Raw genomic sequence first — 27,226 nt, forward strand, 5'->3', positions numbered from 1 at the left:
CCAGAATGCCACAGGAACCAACCTAGGCCACTTTGGCTTCCCCCTACCTATGGACTGACTTACCTTGTGAGGAACTGACTGTCTGTACTCCACAGTCTCATGTATTGGATCCAATCTCACAGGCATTTGATCACCACCTTTAGAATAGAATCTACTGGGAGACAAGGGCATACATCTGCTAACTTAACAGCTTTGCTGTGGTTGGTGTCTATGGTGGATGAATGTATAAATGGACAAAAGGCTCAGTGTGGGCTTTCACACATAAGCAAGCTGAATACACTCAGAACTAAGTAGAGAATCTTTTCTGGACTCCAATGGCTTCCCATCCCTTCTACTTTATTTTTCTTTCTGTCAGTCGTGGGGCTTGAACTCAAGGCCTGGATGCTGTCCCTGAGTTTTTTTCACTCAAGACTAGAACTCTACCACTTTGAGCAACAGCTCCACTTCTGGCTTTTTTTCTGAGTAGTTTGTTGGAGATAAGAGTGTCATGGACTTTCCTACCTGAACTGTCTTTGAACTGCAACCCTCAGATCTTAGCCTCCTGAGTGACTAGGATGACATGTGTCAGCCACCAGCACCTTCTACTTCTTTTCCTAGCACCATGCCAACATTTCTTTTCCCCAGCAGCTTTATCAAATGTCCACGGGACCTCTCCCCCAGCCTGGAAGAAGTTGGGGTGAGTCAGCCTTCATCCCTTTTCTTCCTCCCACTACCACCCTATTTTAATTGCCCTTTATGTTCAAATGGGTTTGTTCATTGTAACATGAAGACGAGGAACAGAAACAGTACACCCTGGGGCCTGGGACACATCTGGATAACATCTAGTATGTGATGTTAGTTCCTCATTGCTCCATTTATAGCTGTGAGTCCATGAGTAATCTAATTTAACCCTTTCTTTCTGGTTGCTGTGGGAAAATATGCATGATATATCATAACTTAACCAGGTTAGCTGTTTTTTTTTGTTTTTTTTTGTTTTTGGTGGGTTGTGGGGCTTGAACTCTGGGCCTGGGCACTGCCCCTCAGCTCTTCAGCTCAAGACGAGCGCTCTACCACTTGAGCTACAGCGCCACTTCCGGTTTTCTGGTGATTATTGGAGATAAGAGTCTCACAGTCTTTCCTTCCCGGGCTGGCTTTGAACCGTGATCCTCAGATCTCAGCCTCCTGAGTAGCTAGGATTACAGGCATGAGCCACCAGCGCCCGGCCAGGTTAGCTGTTTTTAAGTGCACAGTTCAGTAACAAAACTTTCACCATCATCCATGTCCAGAATTGTTCCATCTTCCCATACAGAGACTCTGGACCCATTAAACCCCAATTTCCTGTTTCCCTTCGCAAAGCTCTTGGCAACCACATCCCCCTCCAGATCTCTAGGAATCTGACTGTAGTAGGTACTCATTTAAATGAAATAATACAATCTTTGTTCCTTTTGTGACTGGCTTCTTCCATTTTACTCAGTATCCTCGTGGTTCATCTGTGTGGTTCATATGTGTTAGAATTCCATTCCTTTTTAAGGCTCAGTAATATTCTACTTTTATCTTTTCAGCCTCATTTGCTTCTACCATAGAAAATACATAGCAGGGGCTGGGAAGGTGGCTCAGTAGTAGAGTGCTTGCCTTGCATGCATGAGGCCCTGGATTCAAGTCCTCAGCACCACAAAGCCAGAAGTGGCACTGTGGCTCCAGTGGTAGAGCACTAGCCTTGAGCTGAAGAGCTGAGGGGCAGTGGCCAGGCTCAGAGTTCAGGCCCCAGGACCAGCAAAAAAAAGAAAATACATAGCAGCCTATTTTCAGATGTTGTTCTTTCAGATGTTATAGGATCATGAAAAATGAGGAACAGCTCCCCCTCCCCCAGCACAGTAAATGCTAGTTTAGCTTTCTTCCTTTCCCTTTCTAGATTATAAATTGCATGAGGATAACACAAGAAGTTTTCTTCTCTTGTTTCCTTACTTCCTAATGTTATAATCAGTAAGTGCCCCATGGTTCTTATTGTGTTGAATTAGAAAGGGAAATGCTCTTGGTTAGTAAGTTATAGAGATTGCTCCCAGAGTGCCAGCATTGGAGAAATGATGGTGGAAAGGAAAATTCCAGCAATGCCTGTCACTTAGCAAGGCAAAGTAGATAGAACTCATCAGATGGTCAGATCTCCAGTAGCTTAGATAAGATAGAAGCTTGTAGGGTTCTTATATGAATTCAACAACTGAGGCCAAACACCCTGAATCAAATCCACAGAGTCTCTACCCAGATTTCCATTATGTTAATTTGTTATTTTCCTTGGCCTAAGTAATTAGAGTTAATCACTGTCGAGTTAATTATATTATTGCTCCTTGCTGTGAACAGCAAAGTCTGTGGTCATTGCATTATTAAAATGGAAAATTGGTACTGTAGTCCGAAGGGTGTCTAAGTTGTTAAAGAGGCAAATCTGATAAGGAACCTTGAATGCTGATGCTCTGGGTAAAATAGAAAGCTACCCAGAACTTTCCATAGTGAACATCAAGTAGCTTAAAATCAAAATGGTGACTCTTGTGATCAACAGCCTGGTTTCTTTCTGGTTGATTTTTTTCCCCATTAGTAATTTGGCTGTAGTGAGATTAATGATAAACCAGTTTGATTTACCTGAGAGGAAAATGGCCATGGTGGCCATTTGCTTTGAAGCTGTGTGCACACTAGAAAATTCACCACCTCTTCATATTGTGGGGTTCATGACAACTGGTCTCCTTCTCAGGACAGGGAGGGTTGGCACATGCTGTCCTTTTGAGTCTGACAACTGAATATAAGCCACACAAGGCCACCCTCAGCTCAGCCAGGAAGCATGTACTTTAAGAACATGTGATGATGCTGGGTGTGGTGGTACAGACCTGTAAGCTTAGTACTGGGAGGCTGAAGTAGGAAGATCATGAGTTAGAGGCCAGACTGGGCTGCTTAGGAAGTTCCAGAACAGCCTAAGCTACATATTGAGATCCTCTTTTGGACAAAAAGATCAAATAACAGGACAGTGTGGCCCATCCCAGATTTCCTTGAAACTCTCTGTTCTAAGCTAGTGTCCGTTCCAGTCGAGTCTTCAGTCCTGCTCAGTGTCTCCTCTCTGGAGGAAAGCTCCATGAGGCATATATAACCTTGTCCGCAAGCATGACCTTGTCCTGTCAGGGGGACTGCACTTGATCACCAGTGACAGTGTTTTTAGCATCTGGAGGTACATGTTTGCTTTGCTAGTATAACTACCACACAGTGGTTATCTCTCTAATCGAAGAAAGGTGACAGGAGTTGGCTTTAAAATGATATGCGAACTCTCATTCTATAAACTTTCTTGGTGAATTTAGCCATGACATATTTCTGACATCTTCTCACTCGCCTTCTTCCCAACACCACCTTTCCCCATTTCACTGTGTTTGAAGACATTAGAGACAAACAGAGCAGCGCAGGCCTAGTACACAAGAGTCAACCATACAGCAAGGGGCTCAGTGGCAAGGTAGGGCATTTTCAGATGCCTGGGCTCCACCTGTGTGACATTATCCTTTGTTTCTTTTTCAAAGTAAACACGGCAGGATGTGAGCTGGCCCATAACTGAACACACGGAAACGTGGGAGCTGCCCGGCTAAGTGAAGAACACAGCTTCACAGCACAGCAGAGAGGATTTCTACCTCCTGCTACCAAGGAAGAGTTAGGCCTGCCCAGGAGCATACCTCTAGCCTGGGACTACTGATTGCCTGGTGCAGGAAGCCTGTATTAGTTAAAGGTACATTGGCAATGGGATTTCCTTCCAGCTTTTAAGGTCATTGGAAGTCAAGCTGAAACAGAAATTATTCTATTTTGTCAGGCAAAAAGCGTCCCTCTTGTGACTTAGGCTTTGCACTTTATTCCACTGTACGAATTCTATATCCCAGTGAATTCCTAGATGGTCTAGAAAAGGAATGATGTACTTAGCCATGACAACCTCAAACTTCCTTTTCATGTTCTTTCTTACTGGGGTTTGATTGATTGTTGCTCTACTGCTGAGTCATTTCTCCAACCCTTGTTTGTTCCTTGTGAGTATTGCCTTACTGGGATTGAATTCTGGTCCTCACACTTGCTGGGCAGGTACTCTACCACTTGAGCCACACCTCTAGCTTGTCTTTACTCTGATTATTTCTGAGGTAGGACCTCACTTTTTGCCTGAAACTGCCTGTGATCCTCCTGCTTATACTTTCCTGTGTCATTGAGTATAATAAGCATATGCCACGGTGCCCAGCCATTGCACTTACTTTAGAGCTGGGATAAAAGGTCCTTGATGCCACATGTTGATTGAGATGGCACCTTGAAGACTTTTCTACCTGGGCTGGCTTCAAACCAAAACCCTCTGATGTCTGCCTCCCAAATAGCTAGGACTACAGATTTGAACCACCACACCTGGCTCCTCTGGTTATTTTTGAGATAGGGTCTCATTTCCTGCCTGGGCTCAACTGGTCTGAGATCTGCCTACTATGCTTCCTTGCATTGCTGCGATGAAAGCCTGTGCCACCACAATCAGCTTTTTTAGTTCAGTTCCAGGCCAGCCTGGAGTCCTCACAATCTCAGCATCCCACGTGATGTATAACCCTCTGTGCTGGAAGTGAACATACCAAAAGGGGTAGGGAATTATATCAGGTAATCCCACCTCAGTATTGTGTTCAAGCTCTGTTCTTGTCTCAGAAGGAAAACTAGTTCTAGAATTATAGATGCTCTGTTGTCACCTATTTGGATCTCCACAGTTTCTATCGCGAGGTCATATTCAGGATTTCGTTTCCACTAAAATACACGTATTCCAAGAACAGAGTTTCTGTTTCCTACCTGTGCTTGCCTACAGTCCATACTCGATATTTTTGCTTTGAATATGGCTAGTGAGCAGGGATCATTTCTAGATTGGTCCCGTCACGTGAGAATACAAGGGTTATTTCCCCAAGATGGAAGGCTCATCTGCCAGTGGGTTGACTTCGGTGCAATAGGGGGTCCACCTACTAAACCAGGCAAGCTATTGCACATGGCAGGCCTTTGGAATAAAACAGACTGCAGAGATTAACCATTTCACAGGCAAAGAAGCTGAGTCTCCGATGGGTTAAGTGATTTCCCCCCCAATTTAGCCATCTCCTTGTGGAACTTCCTGTTGGTTTCAGCCTTCTTTTTTGGGGGGGGTCAGGTCGTGGGGCCTGAACTCTAGGCCTGGGCGCTGTCCCTCAGCTCTTTAGCTCAAGGCTAGTGCTCTACCACTTGAGCCACAGTGCCACTTCCGGCTTTTTGCTTATGTGGTGCTGAGGAATCGAACCCAGGGCCTCTTGCATGCAAGGCAAGTGCTCTACCACTGAGCCACTTTCCCAGCCCCAGTTTCAGCCTTCTTGAGAAAGCACAAGACATAATCAACTGTTAGAACCACAGTCCAATTTCTGCAGCCCAGGCTCCTATCTTCCATGGGAAAGAAGGGTGTGATCATTTCCTTTGACCTTCAACTTCATGGTCTGCATCATTTTGGGTTGAGCATGTTAAGAAGTTCATAATCCTTACTGTTTCTCTACTAGAAGTCATTCCTATTTCTCCAATCCCAAAGCCAGCTGGTTCTTTGAGCTTTCTAGAGGCCCAGAGGAGACAAAAGTGGATTTGAGTATGGACTTCCATGTATTTTCTTCAAATTCAACTCATCTTGGGGGGTCTCACTTAGGACAGCCCCCCAGTTGGGTCACCCTGCCATTCATAGCACAGTCAACCTCCACCCTGAGTCTCTTCCTGCAAAAGTCCCTGAAGCCAGGGCAGGAAAAAAGGAAGTGAAGAGGCCAGAGAGTCCTATAGTTCTTATAATTCCTCCTACAGAGAAAAATCTATCCCCTTCCTCTTCCCCCCCCCCCCACCCTGATCGGCCTAGACTGATGTTGTATTTCCAACATTGCCTTTTATTCACGCGCCCTCAGCCAGGAAGCTCAGAACTGCAGAGGCCTCCGCAGGAGGAGGAAGTGTGGGGAAGGACAGAAGTAGAAGCAGAGAGGGCAGTGTATGTTCTGGTCTCCCTGGACACACATCAGAGGACAGCAGTGTGCTTCATCACCGGGAACTCCCGGAGTGGGAGTGTCTTTTGAGAGCCCCAAAGAAGCATCAGATAATCACTGTGAAAGATTAAAGTCACCTCTTAATTAGTACTTCTCTGCGGTGAGGATCTGCGCAGAGCACAGTGGGAAGCCGGAGGTTTCTTCACAAAGATCTCAACAGCCACCAGCTTGGTCAGATGCAATTAAAAGTAATTACGCATACAGCAGCACTTAGCATACAGGACATTAGGGAAAAACAAAAAACAAACAAAAACTGAGCCTCTGGAGTAGACCCTGAGGGAGGGAAGGACGTGGCGCTGGAGTTAGCTCCTGGTCTCTCCAGGATTGGGCTCCCCATACGACACTGGGAAAAAGGTTTTACCTCTCTGAGCTTGTTTCCCTATTTGTAAAAACAAAACAAACCAACCAACAAAAAACCAACAGACATAGCTATCATCTTGAAAGTGTTACAAGAGGATGTCCTTAAAGTGGGAGGCATTTTTAATAAATTTCCAAGTTTGTGAAGGTCCCATTCCCATTTACTTCTCTTAAAGGTAAGCAGAGCCAGAGGAAGAAAATCCCTCATTAGAATAAGATGAAGTTTCCTTTAAAATGAATTAATTAATAATTCATTAAAAGAAGTTCTCCAACCTTCCTATAGGCATTCAACACATCTCCATGGCCAGAAGGCCTGGGATGGGAGAATTTGAGGGCTGGGATGAGGAAAAGGAGATCCAAGATGTCCTAAGTTGTGCTGTTTGGAGGAAGAAATGCTGTGCCAGCAGAGCTTAACCCTTTCCTCAGTTGCAGTCCAAGGACACATCCATCTGTCTTCTCTCCCAGGATTCCTTCCTGGTAAAACAAACATTTTTAAATCACTTAACACAAACTTCCTCTTATCCAGATTGTAAAGGTTTCTTCCCGGGGGGAGGAGGGTGACTTGGGCTGGTTTTGTGCTGTCAACTGTGACACCCAATGCGGCCATTAGATTGTCACTGCTCATCCCCTCCCTCCCCCTCAGTCCCCAGCCAGAGAATCAGCCAGAGGAAGAAGAGGGGAGGAAGGGAAGAGAGGGAGGAAGAGAAAGAGAGGGAAAAGGAGGAGGACTTTTAGAGGATAATAATAAGAGTGTATTTCATGATTAAGGTCTTTATCTTTCAGGAAATGTATGTGGTTATAGTTTTCTTTCTTACTAGAGTCTTCTAAGATGGACAGTTTGTTTGTCTTTAAATTTAGCTGTTGTCACAAGAGTCCAAAGTGATAGGAATAGAGTTGACTTTTTTCTCCCTTATGGAAGGGTCCCAGATTCAAGTTGTCCAAGGTCTTGCCAAGGTCATTGCCAAGGTGACCCAACACCATGACTTTCACAGTGTCCCAGCTCTGCTTTCCCACCCTTCTGGTGCCCTGCTCTGAGCCATCCCTGTTATCTGCAGCTCCTTCATGTGATTCATCTATGACTCAGACCACCACTGTCTCTCCAGCTCACACATTGAGGGTTTCGTGTATGTTGTTGTTCTGTATAAAACCGTCAGTTCATGTAAGGACTGCAGACTGCTATTTCCGCCTGCTGTGGTGATACTATACATAATGTATTTTCTTTGAAATGTGTCACACATCCACACACCCTCAGGAGGAAGTGGGAGAGGTTGTAAAGCAGCACAGTTGAGCACAGGGGTGTTTTTGCTACTGATGTACACAGCAGTGAACGCTGGCTTTGCTATTTCTTGTCCAGTCTTTAACACCCAGGTCAGTTAACTGACCATGTCACTCCACTCATAGGTTTAACAGGCAGGAAAGTAGAGATCAGGATCTCAGTATCCCCTTCCTTGATGCCTTTTAGAGGGCTGCCCCATGCCCCAGTCCCATGGATTATCTAGAGCAGGGATATCCACAAACTCAACATCATTAGCAAACATTTATTGAGGAATGGCTAAAAGTAAGTGTGTATGTGTGTTGTGTATCTACGTGGCCAGTGCTGAGGAAAACTCCTAGGGGATCAAATAGCTACTTTTGCCACCAAACACTGTTTAAAAAAAAAGCATTTGCTGTGAATTGGTTTATTAAATCCTCATCACAAAGACAGAGAGAGCCAGTCTTTCAGAGACCTGCCTCTGAAGTGGATCTACTCCACTCTTCATTTTGCAGATGTGGGAACATAGTCCTAGAAAGAGTGAACCCATTTTTCTATTACTGTAGTCTCGATCTGTGATAGTATTTGGCTTTTAGACATGGCACTACCATTTATAAACGCAGGAGTACTTCCCTATCTGTATACATCTAAGTGAACAATGGCAAGCTACTGTCAGTAGGAAAATGTTATTATCCTTATATTATAGATGTAAGAGTATGGATATCAAGTACACCACCCATCTGCTGCCTAAGAAACAGATTCGTAAGTCACTGGAAAATTCCCTAGGATTCCTCCCAGGGCCCACCACCATGAGATACCTGAGGTGTCCAAGTATGAAGCTGGGAAAATAAAAAGCCAAACTTGTCTCCCCACCTTCCCCTCCCACCACCACACTTAGATTTATAGCCCTGGGGAGTGGAGTTTCTTCATAAGTCTGCTTCATGGCCTCCAGTTAGAGCTCCCTCAAGGATACCAAGCTGAAGACTCATCTGCCTACAGATGGTGGAGAAAAGTCATTAGTGAGCATTTTCTTTCTTTTTTTCTTGCTCAGGGACTTAAAGCAAAAGCATCTGGAGTATCCAGTTAATACTTTCCCATTTTTACTTTTGTCATCTTCTCCAATGAGTAGAACACCTGCTGGGTGATTTGCTTAGAAATGAAAAATTAGAAAGTCTTTAACTCCCATTTCCTGCCTGGGGAACAGGACATTTCTCTCTTTCCCTCCCTCTCTATCTCTCTTTCCCTCTCTCTCCTTCTCTCTCTCCCCCATCTGCCTTTCTTCTTCTCTCTTTTTCCTCTCTCTCTCTGCTTCCCTCCCTCCTTCTCCTTCTTCCTCTTCCTTTCCCTTTCCTTCTCCTTTTTCCTTTCTCTCTCTGATTCTCGAGCCATCTAGCTGAAGCCCTCCACTTTCTTTAACAATACACCTTCCCTCTCCCAGTTAAACTTCTTGCTTTGCCACTTACAAAAGAAAGAAAGAAATGAAAAGTGAAATGCAATGTAGTCACTGTGACTACTCACACTTAGGGCAGGCACTAAGTTGGCACAAAATGTTCAAAGGACAACAGTTATATTAGGACTGGGAAGGTGGCTCCATGGTAGAGCACTTGCCTTGCATGCATGAGAACCTGGGTTCGATTCCTCAGCACCACATAAGCAAAAAAGAAAAAAGCCGGAAGTGGCGCTGTGGTTCAAGTGGTAGAGCACTAGCCTTGAGCTGAAGAGCTGAGGGACAGCGCCCAGGCCCAGAGTTCAGGCCCCATAACCAGACCCAAGAAAAAAAAGAAAAGAAAAGAAAACAGTTATATTGCATCAATATTGTGTATTGAGTTTTAATATAATAACTACTAGTGTGACTGTCAATACTGTCAGTAACTACTACTGTTACTAGTCAATACACGTACATACATTCACACTATAACTAGCTCAAAAGTTACTCATTTCAATAACAGTAGTTGGAATTCCAAATGTACTGGATCTGTGTAACAAATCCTGGGTTTCCAAGACAGATACCAATCATCTGGAGCACTATAATGCGGGAGGAAGTTGAAAGGAAAGCCTGGTGCCCTGGTAAATGTTGGTTCTGTGAATTCCTGAGCTCTGTGGCATATGATGAGGCTCTATCATATATGCATGACATCTGCTCACATAACTGGCAGACACCTCCCAGGGCCTAAAAGTGCAGGGAGAGAAAGGGCAGGTGGACTATGAGATATGAAAGCCTACAGGGTCCAGTGAGCCTCTCTCCCATGCACCCCTGCTCCTCCTCCATCTTCATGCCAGTTAACACTGGTAGCATTCAAGCTGAAGAGAAAATACATTACTATTTGCAATCAGGCCAGGCACAAGTGGCGAGCACTTGTTACTCAGGAAGAAGAAATGGAGAATCTAGAGAGAAGTTCAAAGCCAACCTTGGCCAAATGTTCACAAGTCCTCATTTCAATTAATAGCTGGGTTCTATTGTGGTTCCAGGCCATCCTGGGACCTACAGTCTCCTTACTTCTCACTCTCTTGGAGTGCAGCAATCATACAAAAAGTAAAAGCCCAGGATACACCTCAGAGGAGGAGGAGAGGAAGGCTGAGCCCTTCCAGCTGTCCCCTGCTGAAGTCGCAAAAGAGTGAACCGAGGTGACATCCTGTGGAATACAGATGAGCCACTTAACTGAGCAACAGTTCCAGTTGTTGGCATAACATTGTGAGCAAACCAATGACTAACATTTGAATTTAAGGGTCATTTGTTAAATTGTGAAAGAGAAACAGAGAAAAGATGGGTCGGATAGAGTTGTGAGCTTTATATAACCCACAGCAGGAGCCTAAGTTTCCAAATTCCTATTTGGCTAAATCTTGGTAATACCATAAGAAAGGAAAATAATTGTACCACTCTTTGTTTTTATCATGGGAAGACCTGGGATGGTTCAAGTGATACAGTGCCTGCCTAAGAAGAAGAAGTCTCAGAGGTCAAATTCTAGTACTATCAAAAAGAATGAGGAAGCCAGGTGCTGGTAGCTCATGCCTATAATCCTAGCTACTCAGGAGGCTGAGATCTGAGGACCACAGTTTAAAACCAGCCCAGACAGAAAAGTCGCCTATCTCTAATTAATCACTAAAAAACCGGAAGTGGTGCTATGGCTCAAGTGGTAGAGCACTAGCCTTGAGCACATAGAGGCTCAGAAACAGTGCTCAGACTGTGAGTTCAAGCCCCACAACCAACAAAAGGAAAAGAAATGAGGAACGAGAGCAAAGGAAATGGTGATATTGTCCAAAAACAAATGTTGGGGGAGAGAGGGGAAGGGGGAGAAGGGAGGGGGGAAGGAAGGGATGGTAGGGGACAAACAAAGGATGAGGTAACAATGCTCGATAGGAAATGTACTCATTACCTTACTCATATAACTGTAACCCCTCTGTATACTATTTTTACAATAAAAAGGGGGGGGGGAAGATGCTAGACATGAAAAAAAATGTACCCTTTACCTGTAGTCCCTCTGTACATCACCTTCATAATAACAATAAAAAAATTTTAAGAATGAAGATGATGAAGAAAAGATGAAGGAGAACAGGAGGACATAATAAAGGTAGAAGAGGAAGAATAGGAGGAAATGGGGGAGGAGAGAAGAAAGTCAAAATCATGTAAATGCTGTAGGATGTAGCTTGCCAAATTTTTTTCTGAGCTAATGCTTACCCAGTTTAGCTGAGCTGATGTAATTGGAAAACATTAAATGTGTTTCCCTCTCATCTCCAAGTTTACTAGTGACTAGTCTGGATTCTCTCTTCTGCACATTAGAGGATTTGATACAAGTGATGACTTTTTATTCCTATAGTATTCTCCCCTGCCACTGAGACTTCTCTAGGCAAATCAAAGCAATTAATATGCAGTCCAATTTAGAAAGAAAAAAGACAGAGAGAGAGAGAGAGAGAGAGGGAGAGAGAGAGAGAGAGAGAGGAGGGAAGGAAGGAAGGAAGGAAGGAAGGAAGGAAGGAAGGAAGGAAGGAAGGAAGGAAGGAAGGAAGGAAGGAAGGAAGGAAGGAAGGAGACAAGGGAGGGAGAGGGAGGGAAGGAAGGAAGGAGAGAAGGGAGGGAGGGAGGGAGAGACTCACTATTGCACAGGAAGAGAAGGCCTGGCATTCTTTTTGGGCTGTTTTGCAGATATCGCTCATTTATTTACTTTCTAGCTCTGTGAATGTGATCCTCATCAGATTCAAGTATGTGGACAACTCTAGCATCACCACAAAAGCATTCAGGTGAAGTGATTTATGCAGGGTAAGTCAGCCTCAGTAAGCAAGGCCTCATATCCAGTGAGTCAGGAGACCAGAATTCTCCATTCTGCTCAGTTCCTGGAACCTAAAGTATACCCACCGAGCAATAACCTGCATCAAAGCCATGTGCCAAAGACAAATGAGATCACACTTAAAGGTGAAATTGTGGCGCTTGGAAGGAGTCATTTCAAGCACATATTACAATGGTGTTTTAGAGCTGGAATCGCAAAAATGTGGATGATTCCATGGACGTAGCTGATGTTCATCAGGGTAAGTGCTAGTAGTGTTATGGCCGTATTTGAGGGTAGAGGGTACTCTGCAGAAGATCTATGGAGGCTGGATGCGAGCTGGGTAGCAGAGCACAGATGAAGGTCACATAATTCAGATAACATGTGTCCCTGAAAGACTATTTCTACTCTTCTCCTGCCCTGCTTGGCAGAAATCAATAAAGTGAAGAAAGTCTATTAGAAAACATATCAGGGTGGTAATACTAATAACTAAAATTTATTGAGAGTTTACTATGTGCCAGCTCCATTCTAAGCTCTTATATGTGTGTTCGCCCAATTCATCCTCGTAGTCCTTTGAGACTACTAGCAGTAATACCAGCACTTTCCAAATGAGAAAACAGGGGAGACAGAGGTTACAGAACTCGGGTGGCTGAGCCCATGAGGGCATCGATCTCCTCTGACTGTACCAGTGTTGGGATGTTTCCTTTGTGTGCCACTTCCTCTAACCCCTGACTGTTGTTTCACTTGGTTGTTGTGTGTCCTTGCTGGTAAAAGGATAAGAGATTACGTAACAGGTTACTTTTACCAATTAACTGCCTTAGTAAAACCAATGCATTGAGCAGCTACCAGCTAGGAGGCAGGGTGTCAGCTATGGAGAAGCACAGTAGATGATATCATGGTCCGTGCTCTTAACATCCAGTCTTCTTAGGGAAGACAGCCATAGGTCTATTTATAGTAAGGCAATGTGAGCTCCATACTGCTGATTCTCCCATCCCCCATGGGCCAACTGCCTGTCCAAGGGAGTGGGGTAACAGAGGAAATCCTTTTTCTACCTTAAGGACAAGGGAATTAAGGGACCCATTTGCCCTCACTCAGAGGGGCTTTTGCTAACTTTATTGCAAATGAGATTTCTCTCTACACTTGAGTTGAGTTTGTGAAGCATCTTGAGGATTAAGAAGGAGACAGTCTGGTGGGTTTCTACAAAGTCCCCACCACTTATGAGAGCAGAGACCTGGAGACATCAGATCACAACAGGACTCCTAGATGGTACCACATTCAGTCTTTAGAAATGGTAGTGGCAAGGCAAATAAAGGGAGTAGTTGCTGTCTAGCAGTGTACATAGGACGCCACAGAAGGACCTAGTGAATCCCAACAAGATGAGTGGGTGAGATGGTAATGGCAAGAGGGGAGAGAGGAACCAAAGAGGAGACTAAGCAGGAATTTGCAAATAAAGAAGGTAGGGCAGGGGGAGGCAAAGGACGGAGTGAAGCACGACCACAATTCCGAAGTGGGGTACAGATTTACTAAAAATGGAGATCTCTGAAGCCATTGGAGAATCAATGGCAAGATCCTAAAACCATATGGACAATAGCATCGAGACATTAGAGAATGAGGGGGTAAGCAAAGGCAGAATAAATCACGTCTGCTATAGTTCGTCAAACAAGAGGCAATGCAGATGGAGATGAGGCAAAACTGAAGGCGAAGGCAGGCAGGGAGGAGACAAAGCAAGTGAGGAAGAGCCAAGAGAGGCTGAAGCTCATGCCACCAGTCACGTAGCTGGCAAAGAAAACGAAGGGGCAGATCTGAAAAAAGAAGGTGGTATACTCCAAGTGAGGACTGGTGGAAATATAAGTGCTAAACATGGAGATGGTAGGGGAGAACAGAGCATGTGATTTATTGCTCGACTGAGGACATGAAGGGACCTGATCTTGCCCTGTTAAAAAAGCCGGACCAATCAGTCATCTTACATACCTGTTTGCTGTGTCGTGTGAGACTGTTGGATGGAGAGTAAGACTAGGTTAATTGAATCGTACAGAGGACAGCTCCACAAGTTCTGCCCTGAAGCATACTGTTTAGCCAGATCATTTTGTACCCAAGGAATTCTCCTTTCTATTTAACAGTCAGGGAAATTCCCCTTATCCCTGCCATCAGCTCTGAGCTCCTAGAGCAAAACAACTACGGAATGTCTTTGATGTTAATTTCATCCACCAGGCTTACCCCACACCTTTGCTCTTGACATATGTACCTACACAAATTCCAGAGATCTGTAACTAAGCCTTCCCAGAAGTACAGTTGACATGGTGATGCACAACTGTAATACCAGCTCCTTGGAAAGTGGAAGTAGGAAGGTTAGTGTTGGAAGCCTACCCTAGAGTTAAAAAAAAAAAATCATGAGACCTTCTCTGAAAAATAAACCATAAAAGTCAGTGAACCTGACTTAAAATGGCTGAGGGCTTACTGAGCAAATGCAAGTCCCTGAGTTCAAATCCCAATATTGCCCAACACATAAAACCAAAACAACAAACAACAAAACAAGATACATGCTGTGCGTAAATTGTCCAAAGGCTTATGGGTAGGAGAATAGTGCAAATGACTCTAATGAAGGCATTTTTGGTTAAGGAAGTCATTGATATCTAATCAAGGCCCTGAGAATGAGGGAGAAGCTCACTACAGCTCTCTCCCAGGAAGTAAGAGAAACCCTAGCAACCTCATAGCTTTCCATCCATTCCTGAGACAGATTCCTTTTGTGCAGCTGCCTAATGGGGAAACACACCCTGAAAATAGCAATGACAAGTTCCCAAAGGTCAGAGTGGTAGTAACTCAGACTTGGTGATCCGTCTGGACTCAAATTAGCCCTCAAATTAGCACTCAAATTAGGTCTTAACTTAGAATTCCCCTTACTTGTACAAAGGAAATCCTTCAAGGTCTACCATGATTAAGATTTCTATCAAAGCAGAGACTTCTCAAGGATTTTTTTCCTGATGGCTGGAGAAATCAAGACAACCTGAAACTCACCCCCAGGTGGAAACTCCCAGAGAAGGAAAAGTTCTCCCAGAAATCCTGTCAGGACTTCCAGTCAGTAGCCCAGCTGCTGTCCAAGAATTCTAAGTCATGAGACGAAGGACAATGTGACAATGCCATCTGACTGGAATTCCACCCTGTGGTCTGTGCAGAAACATTTCAGAAACTAACAACACCCAATAAATGGTGCTCAGATAACTACTTCCTTTTGATAAGCCTTCCAAACTCTACCGGAAATCAAGACTTCACCAATGTCTGTGAAACTAAGAGCATCCGTCAATTTGTCTCTCCACAGACTCACAATTTATCCAAAGAACATTCTGGAGTACTTGAAGTTCTCCTAGGGTTTTGTTAGATTACCTATGAGAGGCCCAAGACTCTAGCTAGGTTACTGTCTCTGACTTTGCCATACAGATGCAGGAAGGACCAACAATATTAAGTATTTGTTGACTTAACAAAGTTTGGGGAAATAGGGGTAGAAAGGTTCAAGTTGAGGGAGGAAGCAAGGAAATAACTTTGTTGCTGAATACAAGACTTCAGTTTCAGATCAGTAATATTTCATGGAGACTCTGGTAAAAATTTAAAAAAATATAAAAAAAGAAAAGATATTTAGTTGAGGTGAGTGGGCAAAGCAAACAAAGACATAACAGCAGATCAACCAGACTGGGTTTCTGGAATCTGTATCCAACACTGTGATAATTTTCACCTAGATCTCTAGGCAAGCCTAATTATTAAGAGGAATTTTGGTTCAGTTGGTAGAGCACTATCTTATGAGCCAAAGTATTATATCTAGTTTGAACACCAGTCTCAGACCAAAAAAGCAAAAGAAAAAAGAGGTGGATTTTTTTTTTTGCATTTGTGAAGAACTTGGTTCATCTTTTGAGAGTAAGGCATTATTGTTTTTCATACAATATTCAAACCATATTTTTCAATAGCTAATGGCTTAAGATATTTTTAAGTGTCTGTGTTTCAAAGGCTCATTTTATGTCTGTGTGGGTATGAGCACGTGAGTGTATGTTTGTGCATGCGTGTGCGTGCATAAGAGAGAGAGTGACTATTACAAAAACAGACTTTTGTAAAAATATCCAAAAGGAATACGGATCAGCTGGTAAATGCCTAGAGACAATTCCAATACCCACATAAATAGACCATGTAAGAATTTGCAGTGTCATATTTAACTGGCGTGACTAAAATAGACTCACTCTTTGTCAACTCATTTTCTGATTACTATGTGCTGTTTCTTGTGCACCTCAGGAATAACAAAACAAAATGCTGGAAAACATGTGCTTCACGCTGAAGCCATTAAACTTAACTCTCTGAGACTGCTTGCAATTAGGTCTTTCCTTCGTTCTCACTAGCAAAGTTGGATGCACACTTCCAGACGGCCTAGAGCTCTGGCAAGTCAGTCTGTGGTTTGGGGGGAGTCCAGAATGTGCTTTGCAGAAGCGGAAATAGAAGCATTTGTTCAGCTGGATAGTGGATCCATGGAAGGCTCTGGCTGTCCATAATAAAACACTGGTTAAGTGGAGAACAGAACAGCAAAAAATATCTGACAGCCTGAAACAGTGCTTATCTTTTGTCGTTTTCCAGGGAGCAACCATGTCACCATTTCTTCGGATTGGTTTGTCCAACTTTGACTGTGGGACCTGCCAGTCCTGTCAGGGTGAGGCTGTGAACCCATACTGTGCCGTACTTGTAAAAGAGTATGTTGAATCAGGTAAGAATGGGGACTGAGGTGGGGAGGTGACTCCAGCTAGGAATATTGGATGATGTCCTTCCAGGACCTTCAAGGTCATTTGATTCAACTGGAATTTACAGCTCAAGACATCAATGACCAGTGTGTCTTAAGGACGCATACTAAGTGATACGTACTGACTAGAACCTTAAGACCCACTGCTGTTTTTGGTTTTTTTCACATAAACAAAGATAAGGCAAAAGGTTGAGGAAATTAGGTGAAGTATTAATGCAGAAGAAGCACATAGAGGATGTATAACCTCTACTCATAAGCCTAGTTGCTTTAAATGATTACGAGTAGATTAATACTGTCTAATCTAATTTGATCTTGGGATCAACTCTAAAGACTGCTTATTGTTTCCTTGGCTAAGCTTGGTGAAGTTTGGGGGAGTGAATCTATCGTGAACCATTATAATCCAAATTCTAGCAACTTGCACTTACTAAGATCCTACCTGAATGGAAGTATAGCCATGTCTTAGGTGAACACGTCCAAGCAGCAAGTTCATGTCAAGGGGTCAAACTATGTCTGTGAGCCAAGATTCCCTCCGTAGACTTAGAGTCTTCTTTTTCTAATGGACTGTGTGTGTGGTCCCTTCAGCTTCCATTCATCCTTCTGCTTTTTAGGATTCTAAGGACTTTGCAAGGGAAAGGTAGGGGAAAGTTTATATACCAAAACCTTCCCATCCTCATAACCTTTTCCTGATTCCCTGCATTCAGACTGATTCAGGAGACATGTGACTCCCGGCCCACAAGGGTAGAGATTTGAAGTAACAGAGAAGTAAGTCTTCATAACTACTATATACAAAAGTGTTCTTGAAGAGCCTACTTTGAGGGCCCTAGGACTAGAGCAGAGAGGAAAACACAACACAAAAAATAGCAAGCAAGTCCAGAAAGAGCTCTCTTCCTTGACAGCTCCTACTCTCATAGCAAAAGGCAATCATCCAAACTACAACGTGATAAGTAATGGTAAGTAAGGCATTTAAAGGGAGAGGAGAAGGATGGATACAGAAAAATGTCTGTTATTCTACGGAGAGTAGTCCTAAGGAGACCTCTGTAGGGGACTGGGAGCACTCACAGATGCAAGGGGAAACTGAGTCAAGTGGTGGAACTTCCATTGGAGGCAAACAGGTCAGAATTCTGAGAAGTCTAAATCCCACTGTGCTGCCTCAAACCAATAGCTAAAACAAAAAACAAAAATAAAGTAAAAACATTTTACGGCTCAGTTCACCCCTCCAGCCACTCTAAGTACATCAAAGGCAAGAAGACTGTAACATCTTGATTTTTTTCCCTCTGCCCCAAGTTCTCTCCTGTTTAGTTAAAAGTGAGAATGCCACTTGCTCCCAACCTAAACCCTTGCAAATGTCACAGACATCTTTGAAGTGTAAAATGTCTAAGTTTTTCAAAGCTGCTTTGGACTCAATGTGTCTCCTGGACCTGGTGTTCTCTCCAGCTTTAGGTCTCGCTGACATTTGCCTCTGGAGAGTCTTTTTCTTTACTTTTCTTTTCTTTTTTCTTTTCTCTTTTCTTTTTTTTTTGAAATTTCCTTCTTCTTTTGGTCTTGCCTTTGAACTTGGTCTAATCAGCCATGTGGATCAAGAGACCTTGTCAGAAAAGAAGGAAACAATTTTTCTAAAAGATTGGCCTGTAGACTGTAGCGATTTCTCGGTTTGATTCTTGTGTTGTTAGTTTTGTTCTCATTAGAAATCACTCTGAATGTTATCACGCAAGTATTATTCTTACAGGACTTAAGGAGGGTTTTGAACTTTGGTTTGTGTGAAGCTGCATTGTGTGTGTGAAACAGAGAGGGGGGAGGGAGAGGGAGAGAGAGAGAGAGAGAGAGAGAGAGAGAGAGAGAGAGAGAGAGAGAGAGAGAGAGAGAGAGAGAGAGAGATGAGTCAAGAGAATGAACAGGCTCTATGGCAGGTGCTTTCTGTTTGTGAGCCTTTGAAAATGGTCCTGTTCGTCCTAATGTGGGTAGAAATGAGACTAAACTATTTAATTCCCCTAGTAAAATTTCTCCAGCTTTTCATAAAGGAACCATGCTGTCTGTAGCTTTGTTCTTAACCATAACCAGGACTTCTTTTTCCCGTCTCCAAAATAGCCAGCAAAAAATGAAAATAGTGCTGGAGGTATACCTCAAGTGGTAGAGCACCAACCTAGCCAGCTCTGGGTTGAAACCACAGCACTGTCTAAAGAAAGAGAGGATAAAAGAAGAATTTGAGAAGGCAGTGGTTCAACTTTTAAGTGTATTTATGCCAAATGGCAATGTTTAACTCTCTTTAAGGAAGTTGTCATTATAAACCCAGATTGTGCCACTGTGTCTTGCAGTTGTTTTATACTGACTATTATTTTCACTGGATGCCTGGGAAATTAATCACATGACCAAGACCTACTGACTAATAAAGGAGGATATCAAAAGGCAGAACAGTTTAAGTTTGTTTTTCCCTTTATGTGTTTTGTTTTTGATCTTTTGGGAAAGGGTCTTGCTATCTAGCCCAAGCCGGCCTTGAACTTGAGTCGTCCTGCTTCAGCCTCTAGAGTGTAGGCATTCCACGTATGTGCCCTGTCTTAGAGATTTATTTAAAGTTTTATTTGCTCAGATATTCATGCCCAAAGTGAAGCAATCAACTCATAAATATTTGCAGTCTAAGACATTATCCGATGCCTATTGTTTAAATTACCTACATGCATTTTGTTTGGAAAAGTTACTGAAACTAAAGTAATGGAATAGCTGTAGTAATAGGTACAAATTTTTCTGAAATATGGCATATAATGTTTGTCATACTTTTGAAGGATCTCCTCAAAATACACTTAATATTTTGATCTTATTTATTTCCAGAAGGCTGAAGAACTTCTATTTACAAACACATAAGCCAAGGTAATTTATAAATGAGTGTTTACTAAGACCTACTATCAGTACTTAAAATACAGTTTGGTATCCTTTATTTTGGTTTCAGGTTGTGCTTTGTTTGAAGGGATAATCAAACATCTTTCAGTATTTTCAATAAACTTTGGAAATGTTTGTAAAAATAAATAAATAAATAAATAAATAAATAAATAAATAAATAACCTACATGCAACTCTGAAGATTCAGCGCATGACCTCGCATCTCGACCAGGGAATGGTGTGTTCTGTCACCTGCGTTGTCTCTGTTATTTTTGTCTTCGCAACAGAATTACCCATTCCAGAGAGCAGAGGGAGTTGGTGTTACCATTAAGTTGAATGATTCTCTAACTTTGCCTGAATGAGTCATGAGAATTCTACCTTTGTGGTCCTAGAAAATGGGCAGATGTATATCCAGAAGAAACCAACCATGTACCCGCCCTGGGACAGCACCTTCGACGCCCATATTAACAAGGGAAGAGTGATGCAGATCATTGTGAAAGGCAAAAATGTGGACCTCATTTCAGAAACTACAGTTGAGCTCTACTCGCTGGCCGAGAGATGCAGGAAGAACAATGGGAGGACAGAGCTATGGGTAAGAGTTGGATCTGTGAACTCTAGTTCATCAAATCTATTCACCTTGCTGTTAGCCAGCTCCAAGTTTCTGTCAGGATTTTCCAGGCCTGGGGTAAACACATACACTTCCTCCTTAGTGATTTAGTGATGATAATGACAATTTATTATGAGCTTCAAAATGTATAAATATATTCAGATCTCTCTGGTGCTTACATAACAGTAGAGAAGGCTATGAAAATCTGTGGTTGATCTTTCACTGTTAAGTTTGGAAATATCAAAAGTTCCTCTTGAAGGGGAGAAACTATTTTCAAGATATCTGATTGCGAGAGGCTAGCAGAAAGACCTCTTTCAAGTTTGTCTATCAATGCTTTTAAGCCATAATGGGGTTACATAGTTTACGCTGTACCAAAAACATCGTCCACAACTCATGCTTAGCACACCACTCTTGCAAATCTAGGTTATAACTGTTGGGGTAGCAGATGTTTAGAAATATTAAAGGGAGGAGTAAAACACGGGTGCATTAAAAAATGCTAATACAAACTTCTAAGGACGCCAAATGAAATAAAAGTGTATCCATAAAATCTGCCTTTACGTGATCTGAAACCCAGAAAACATTTTACTAATGTGTATATCATTTATGCCAAAGGTGAGGATCTTGCTTTTCCATTTCTTGCTTTACTATACCTCAGACTTTAGAAATCTACACAAAAGAGTTTCAGTTCTCAGGTTTCACAGGGGAATGAGAGAAGGCCAAAAACTACATTTTTGGTGTCCATTTTGGGTACACAAGAAAAAGTATTCTTTAGGAAAGTATACAAATTTTTGCTGGTGTAACTGATGTAATCTTTACAGACAGCTACAAGCCAAGGTTTTATTGAAGGTGGGTACATGTATAGAACGTAGTTCAGAGGTTTCAATTGAGTGTTTCTGCTTTGAGCTTGGATAAAAGGATCCAGACTCCTCTAGATCAGCTGTTTAGGTGAGTCAGGAAAGGTTAAAGAACTGAATGATGCTACAGATGGTCATTTAGTGTTCAGGCAGCATTTGGATCCTTATTTAACCAATTCACCATCCTTTTCTGATTTTAAGCTGTAATTGTGGTGGGGTGTGGGGGAGAGGTCCTTAATTTATTTTTATCTTTATCTCAGATTATCTTAAACTAATAGTTTCCCCTTGCTTCTATTATAAACTGCTTTTTAAAAATTAATTCCTCCATTATAAATGGATTCTCTCAAACTTGCCTTTCATCTCCATCAACTATTCTGTGAGTAAGTAATGCATTGAGACTGAGCTCCTGCTTCGTTCAGGTCACCACTAAACTCATGGTTTTCTCCACTCCCAGAAGCAAGAGAAAAACATGTCTTTCTATGAGCATCGCTTTCCAGTAGTTGCATTGCCCCTGGCTTAGTTTCCTGCATCACTGCTGTATCCTGAATGTCGATAACACATTTCCTCACGTCGTACTGATTGCACCACTGCAGTGAGGATCAGGCCCCGACTCCTCCCTCTTCTCTTTCTGTTTTTGCCTTCATTTCTATTGCTCGCTTCACAAATCTGCCAGCCATGATGTCTCCACTTGATACTGAAAACATCTCTCTACCCACTGATCTATTTAAGCTTACATGAGAACTTACAGGTAGCCAACCAGTCAGAGTTTATCATAAAACTGTAATCCTAAAATGGGATTGCTATTATGTCAGTTTCTCAGACATCTTGGGAGGCTTAGCATTTTATATAAGGTCACATGGGTAGGAAATTATTTAACTGCAATTCAAATTCAACTCTAGGTTTAAAAGCACATCTTGCTAGCTCTCATTTATTTCAGCTAATCCATGAATGCGATGATAAATCATGCCTTTGATTCGCCTCTTTTCTTACTCATTTTAGTCCACTAATGTTGTGTGTATATATGACATATAAATATATATGATATATAAATATACACACATATATATTAATGCTAGTGATTTGTTAGTGAATGAATGTCCTCTGAGCTTTGTCCTGTTCTCCAATATATGTCACATTACATAAGATCCTGAATCAACTCCTAACATGGCACTTTGTTCTGATCCCTTCTATATAACTTATATATATATATATATATATATATATATATGTATATGTTATGCTCACATATATAAGCATATATGCATATATGTATATATACTTAATATACTCATATACTTATGTATAAGCTTATATACTTATATTCATATATACTGATTGTATACATTTTATTATTTTATTTTTTTGGGGGGGGTCCGGTTGCAGGGCCTGAACTCTGGGCCTGGGCGCTGTCCCTCAGCTCTTCAGCTCAAGGCTAGCGCTCTACCACTTGAGCCACAGCACCACTTCCGGCTTTTTCCTTTGTGCTTATGTGGTGCTGAGGAATCGAACCCAGTGCCTCAGGCATGCAAGGCAAGTGCTCTACCACTGAGTCACCTTCCCAGCCCAATTGTATACATTTTATACATACTATGTATATGTATGCAACATATGTGTGTGTATATATATATATATATATTCTTTTATCAGACCCATCTAATTAGAATCCCTTTCATAGAGCATCTGGAATATTCCCAAGGAAATGTTTGTCTCTCTGAAAGCAAAGACTACTCTCCTATCTAACCTGGGTTTGCATCCAATGGGAAAAGCAGGAGGGTCATGGGTCTCTCAAAGCAGAATTTCTCTTTTCAAAAGCCCTACTTTGTCCTCTGGGAGCTAGTCCTGATGGCTGTTTACTTCTGTCGGTGATGAAACTCAGGATCTGTACTCTTGGAGCTCTTCAGATAAACAGTGTCACACAGGATGAAAACCAAATAGCATGTGTCTTTGAATTTTGCCTCTACTTATGCAAAGTTTCCTCCCCAAGGGGAGTGGGTAACTTGTTGAGGTGGTTTCCTACAAAAAGCCTGTATTCAGGGGTGCTGCACGGCTCAGACGATGACAAGTGAAGGAAAGCATCGATGGTTTCTTCCCTGACCCCTCACCCCGTGGCTGGTGATGACGTCACCAAGCTCAGGGCTGCCGTCACATCCTGACTGATATTTCTCTCCCTCTCTCCCCTAGCTAGAGCTGAAACCTCAAGGCCGAATGCTCATGAATGCAAGATACTTTCTGGAAATGAGTGGCAAGTGACAGTTCTTTTTCCTGTTTGGGGGTGGGAAGGGCACTGACTCTCATTCAAGAGTAACTTGTTTCACTGTTGCAAGGAGAAAAAAGCAGCACAAGGAACTTTATTAAAATTTCCAGTAGTGTACAGACATGAATTGGACATAGTTATCTGGGCCAGACAGACATAAAAGAAAAAGAAACAGAAAAAATTGAATTTAGAAATTAAATAGAAATTACAACTAGAAATGAAAAAAAAAAAATAAAGCACAAATGTTGATGGATACCAGGGGCTCACACCAAACTGCTCAGAAGGCTGACATCTGAAGGATCAAGTTCTTAAGACCAGCCTAGGCAGAAACGTCCTTGAGACTTCATCTTCAAATAGCCAGCAAAAAGCATGTATGGAAGCATGGCCCAAGTGGTAGAATGTCAATGCAGTAAGCAACACTAGTAAGAGTTTTGAGACCTTGCGTTTAAACCCCAGTATCACCAAATAAATAAATATAATAGAAATGTAAATATAAAACATTTACATCATTTATTTTTTAATTGGGTGAACTCATGCCTGGTGCTTTTAAGTCTCTGTTTTAGTTTAGGAATTTAAGTAAAATGATAATGTGTTGCTATGTATGCATACATATGTGCACATATATACAAACATTCACATACATACAGACACACATACATACACTAAAATATATTTTTTTCAGAACAAATATTACACTATTACTAAAACAAATAAGAAACTAACAATAAATTCTCCACAAATCTACTGACATAATGCTAGAGTTGAAAATTAGTCACCTCATATCCTTTCAGGAACAACAAAGCATAAGGAAGCCCACTACTAAAAGAGTTTAGGTTCCGTGTACTGTATAGACTTTAGTCACAGAAGCTAATTTACTAGAATTGTGTGTTGGATGCCTTTGAGAGTCTGTCAGTGCTGTTTAAATGGATATGGACCAAAATCATCAAATTCTACACTGCAGAGTGAACTTGGGAACTCCCTGATGCTAGACTGCTTTGATTTTCCTTCTTCCTAAATTTGTTTTCCTACAGGTTGAATATTGCTTACCCCAAATGGTTGAGATCAGAATTTCTGATTTAGTTGACTGTGGATTTGGGGATATCTAAGCATCCATAATGAGATATGAGATACCTTGAGAGATTGAATTTTCTAATGTTTGATGTATATCTCATGCCCATATCCTGAAGATAATTTTATATATTTTAAGTAAATTTGTCCATGAAGCAATTTTCTGGCATGGAATTTTACACTTGTTGCAGTCTGTCAGTGCTCATAAAGTTTCAGACTTGTGTTAAGCACTGGGGCCTCATCTCTGTAACTCAGAAAGCTGAGATCCAGAGGATCAGGGTTCAAACCAGCCCAGGCAGAAAATCCAAGAGATTCCATTGCCAGTTAACCAGCAAAAAAGGGACTTAAGAGGCATGGCCCAAGTGATAGTGCCAGCCAAGCAAACACGAGACCCTGAGTTCAAATGTTGGTACTGACAAGAAAAATGAAAAAAGTTTTGGATTTTTTATTTTAGAGTTTGGAATTAGCCATGTTCAACCCTTGAGTTTTCGCTCAGATTTACATTGCTTCTTCAAAACACATCTAGTTCTTTATGTGTCCAGTTACAGTGAAAGCAATATTATGGGACAATAAGGGAAACCTTGAACACTCACCAGGTTCTAGATGATTGAGTCATAGCTATTCATGCTTTCTGTGTGATAACAATGTATGATCGCTATGTTTCTCTCTCAAAGGGAGCCTTGTACTTTTACAGACAGGCTGAATTTCTTATAAGCTAAATAATGTAAGACAAGGGGTTTGTTTCAAAATAATTTATTGGTACAGGATAGAGAAAGTAGATAAGGTTCTAGTAGAAGACAATGGCTCTGAGTTGATTGTTGTTGAAGCTGAATAGTTAACATTTGAAAACTGATCTTAATATTTCATCAGATTTGTGCATATTTCAATTTTTCCATAAATAAAACTTTCAAAGAAAGAAAAAGAAATGAGCTGAGCTCTGGTGACTCATAACTGTAATCCTAGCTACTCAAGAGGTTGAGATCTGAGAATCAGAGTTCAAAGCCAGTCTCAGCAGGAAATTCTGTGAGACTCTTCTCGCAAAAAGCCCAAAGTGGAGCTGTGGCTCAGGTGGTAGAGAGGCTGGCCTTTGGCAAAAAAAAAAGCTGAGCTAGCTCTTAAAATGTGTTCACTAGGAAAATAAAAAGTGTGAAAGATGGTGTGGAAAGAGAAGGCAAGAGAAAAGGGAAGTTTAAGGAAATTTAAACTTGAATAACATTGAAGATAATATCCTGTCTCCTGAATCCCTCCATGGAAGGCTCAACAATAGGGTTAATACCTTAGCTCTCCATACACAGATTACTCCAGTCTTGTCCTTGAAAAATCTGCCCTTGACAAAACTGTTATCTCTTTTCTTAAGAAGATTTTTATTGTGAAAATACTGTACAGAGGGGTTACAGTTACATGAGCAAGGTAATGAGTATATTTCCTATGGAGCACTGTTGGCTCTTCCTTTGTTTTTCCCCTACCATCCCTCCCCTCCCACCTCCACAACTACACTCCTCCTTCTCTTTCCCCCTCTCCCCACCTAAACTGCAAAGCTCATTTTTTCTTTTTTCTTTTTTTTGGGGGGGAGGGGGTCCGGTCCTGGGGCCTGAACTCTAGGCCTGGACACTGTCCCTCAGCTCTTCAGCTCAAGGCTAGCACTCTACCACTTGAGCCACAGCACCACTTCCGGCTTTTTTCTTTTTTTGCTTATGTGGTGCTGAGGAATTGAACCCAGGGCCTCATGCATGCAAGGCAAGCGCTCTACCACTGAGCCACCTTCCCAGCCCCATTTTTTCAACATAGTGTCTTCTACATCTCATTGTTGCAATGGGTTCAGCCTGTATCCCTATTTAAACATTTTGTTATTTCCCTCCCCCTCCCCAAATTATACCAACATCAAATACAGTGAAAACAGGGGTTATACTGTGGGGGAGGGACATACAAAGCAACAAAAAAAATCACATGGTACCTTATAAATACATTAGAAACAATATTAAGGAAGAAAAAACCACTTGTGTCCCTATCTTGGGGTTCATTTTGCTTAAACTTCATCTTATCTGGTCATGTGTATATAGCTTTTGACCTTTTCTACTTGTACCAGACATATACTAGTTATTGCAAATAAGGGAAACCATGGGACCTATGTTTCTTTGGGCTTATTGCAGCATTATTTACATAGCTATGATATGGAACCAACCCAGATGCCCCTCAGTAGATGAATAGATCAAGAAAATGTGATATATATATATCACATTTTATATATATATATATATATATATATATATATATATATATATATATATATATCACATTCTATGCCTCCGTCAGAAAGAGTGACATCACTCCATTTGTTAGGAAATACAAAGACTTGGAAAAAAACTGTTATCTCTTGCTCCCTCTCCCACTATAGATGATCTGACCTCAAAATTTTCATTCCCCACTCTTGTTCTCCACAGCCTGGCTAGAAAAGGCTACTCCTCTGAGTCTTTTACAGGTGCAAGGTTGTGTTCTCATATTTCAGATTCATATAATTTGACTTCAGAGTTGACCCCTCTCCAACTGGATTTCTCATACATACTTTAAATGTTGTTCACTGTAAATTACAAAATGTAAAGTGTCTATTTTCAGCCATAAATCTGCCATCTATACTCATGATCTTAGTTAATTATGAATTTTCCTATAAAACATGGAAGTTTTATAGCCTCCTGAACCTCCACCTCCCACTTCAATAATTGGTCCTCGTTGCCAATATTGTTCAATTTTATCATCTCTTTACTTTGTTCCTTCTCATTGTATCCCAGTCATTCACCTATGCAGATGCTATAATGTATATTTCCCAGGCTTGACCCTCACCATACCAGTGCCTCTGTGACAGAGGCAAATCTCTGTCCTCAAATGTGCAGAG

At 41.8% G+C, this 27,226-nt stretch overlaps 1 protein-coding gene across 9 annotated transcripts in view; it reads left to right on the plus strand.

Moving 5' to 3' along the window:
• The window catches only part of LOC138805637 (protein kinase C theta type), an 84,474-nt gene that overhangs the window by 17,849 nt on the left and 39,399 nt on the right, over window positions 1-27,226 (plus strand). For 4 of the 9 annotated variants that reach the window (XM_069990514.1, XM_069990512.1, XM_069990513.1 and 1 more), the window contains 4 exons: window positions 3,528-3,730; window positions 16,524-16,650; window positions 19,946-20,145; window positions 23,196-23,256. In XM_069990514.1, coding sequence (XP_069846615.1) covers window positions 16,533-16,650; window positions 19,946-20,145; window positions 23,196-23,256 — 379 coding nt within the window. In that variant the 5' untranslated portion in view covers window positions 3,528-3,730; window positions 16,524-16,532. Of the gene's footprint in view, window positions 1-3,527; window positions 3,731-6,739; window positions 6,879-16,523; window positions 16,651-19,490; window positions 19,546-19,945; window positions 20,146-23,195; window positions 23,257-27,226 lie in introns of those variants that run through there. The other 5 variants (XM_069990517.1, XM_069990519.1, XM_069990520.1 and 2 more) reach the window with 3 other exon arrangements.

The sequence above is a fragment of the Dipodomys merriami genome, unplaced genomic scaffold (assembly GCF_024711535.1).
Source record: "Dipodomys merriami isolate MVZ:Mamm:240054 unplaced genomic scaffold, mDipMer1.0.p SCAF_4, whole genome shotgun sequence".
Taxonomy (NCBI): domain Eukaryota; kingdom Metazoa; phylum Chordata; class Mammalia; order Rodentia; family Heteromyidae; genus Dipodomys; species Dipodomys merriami.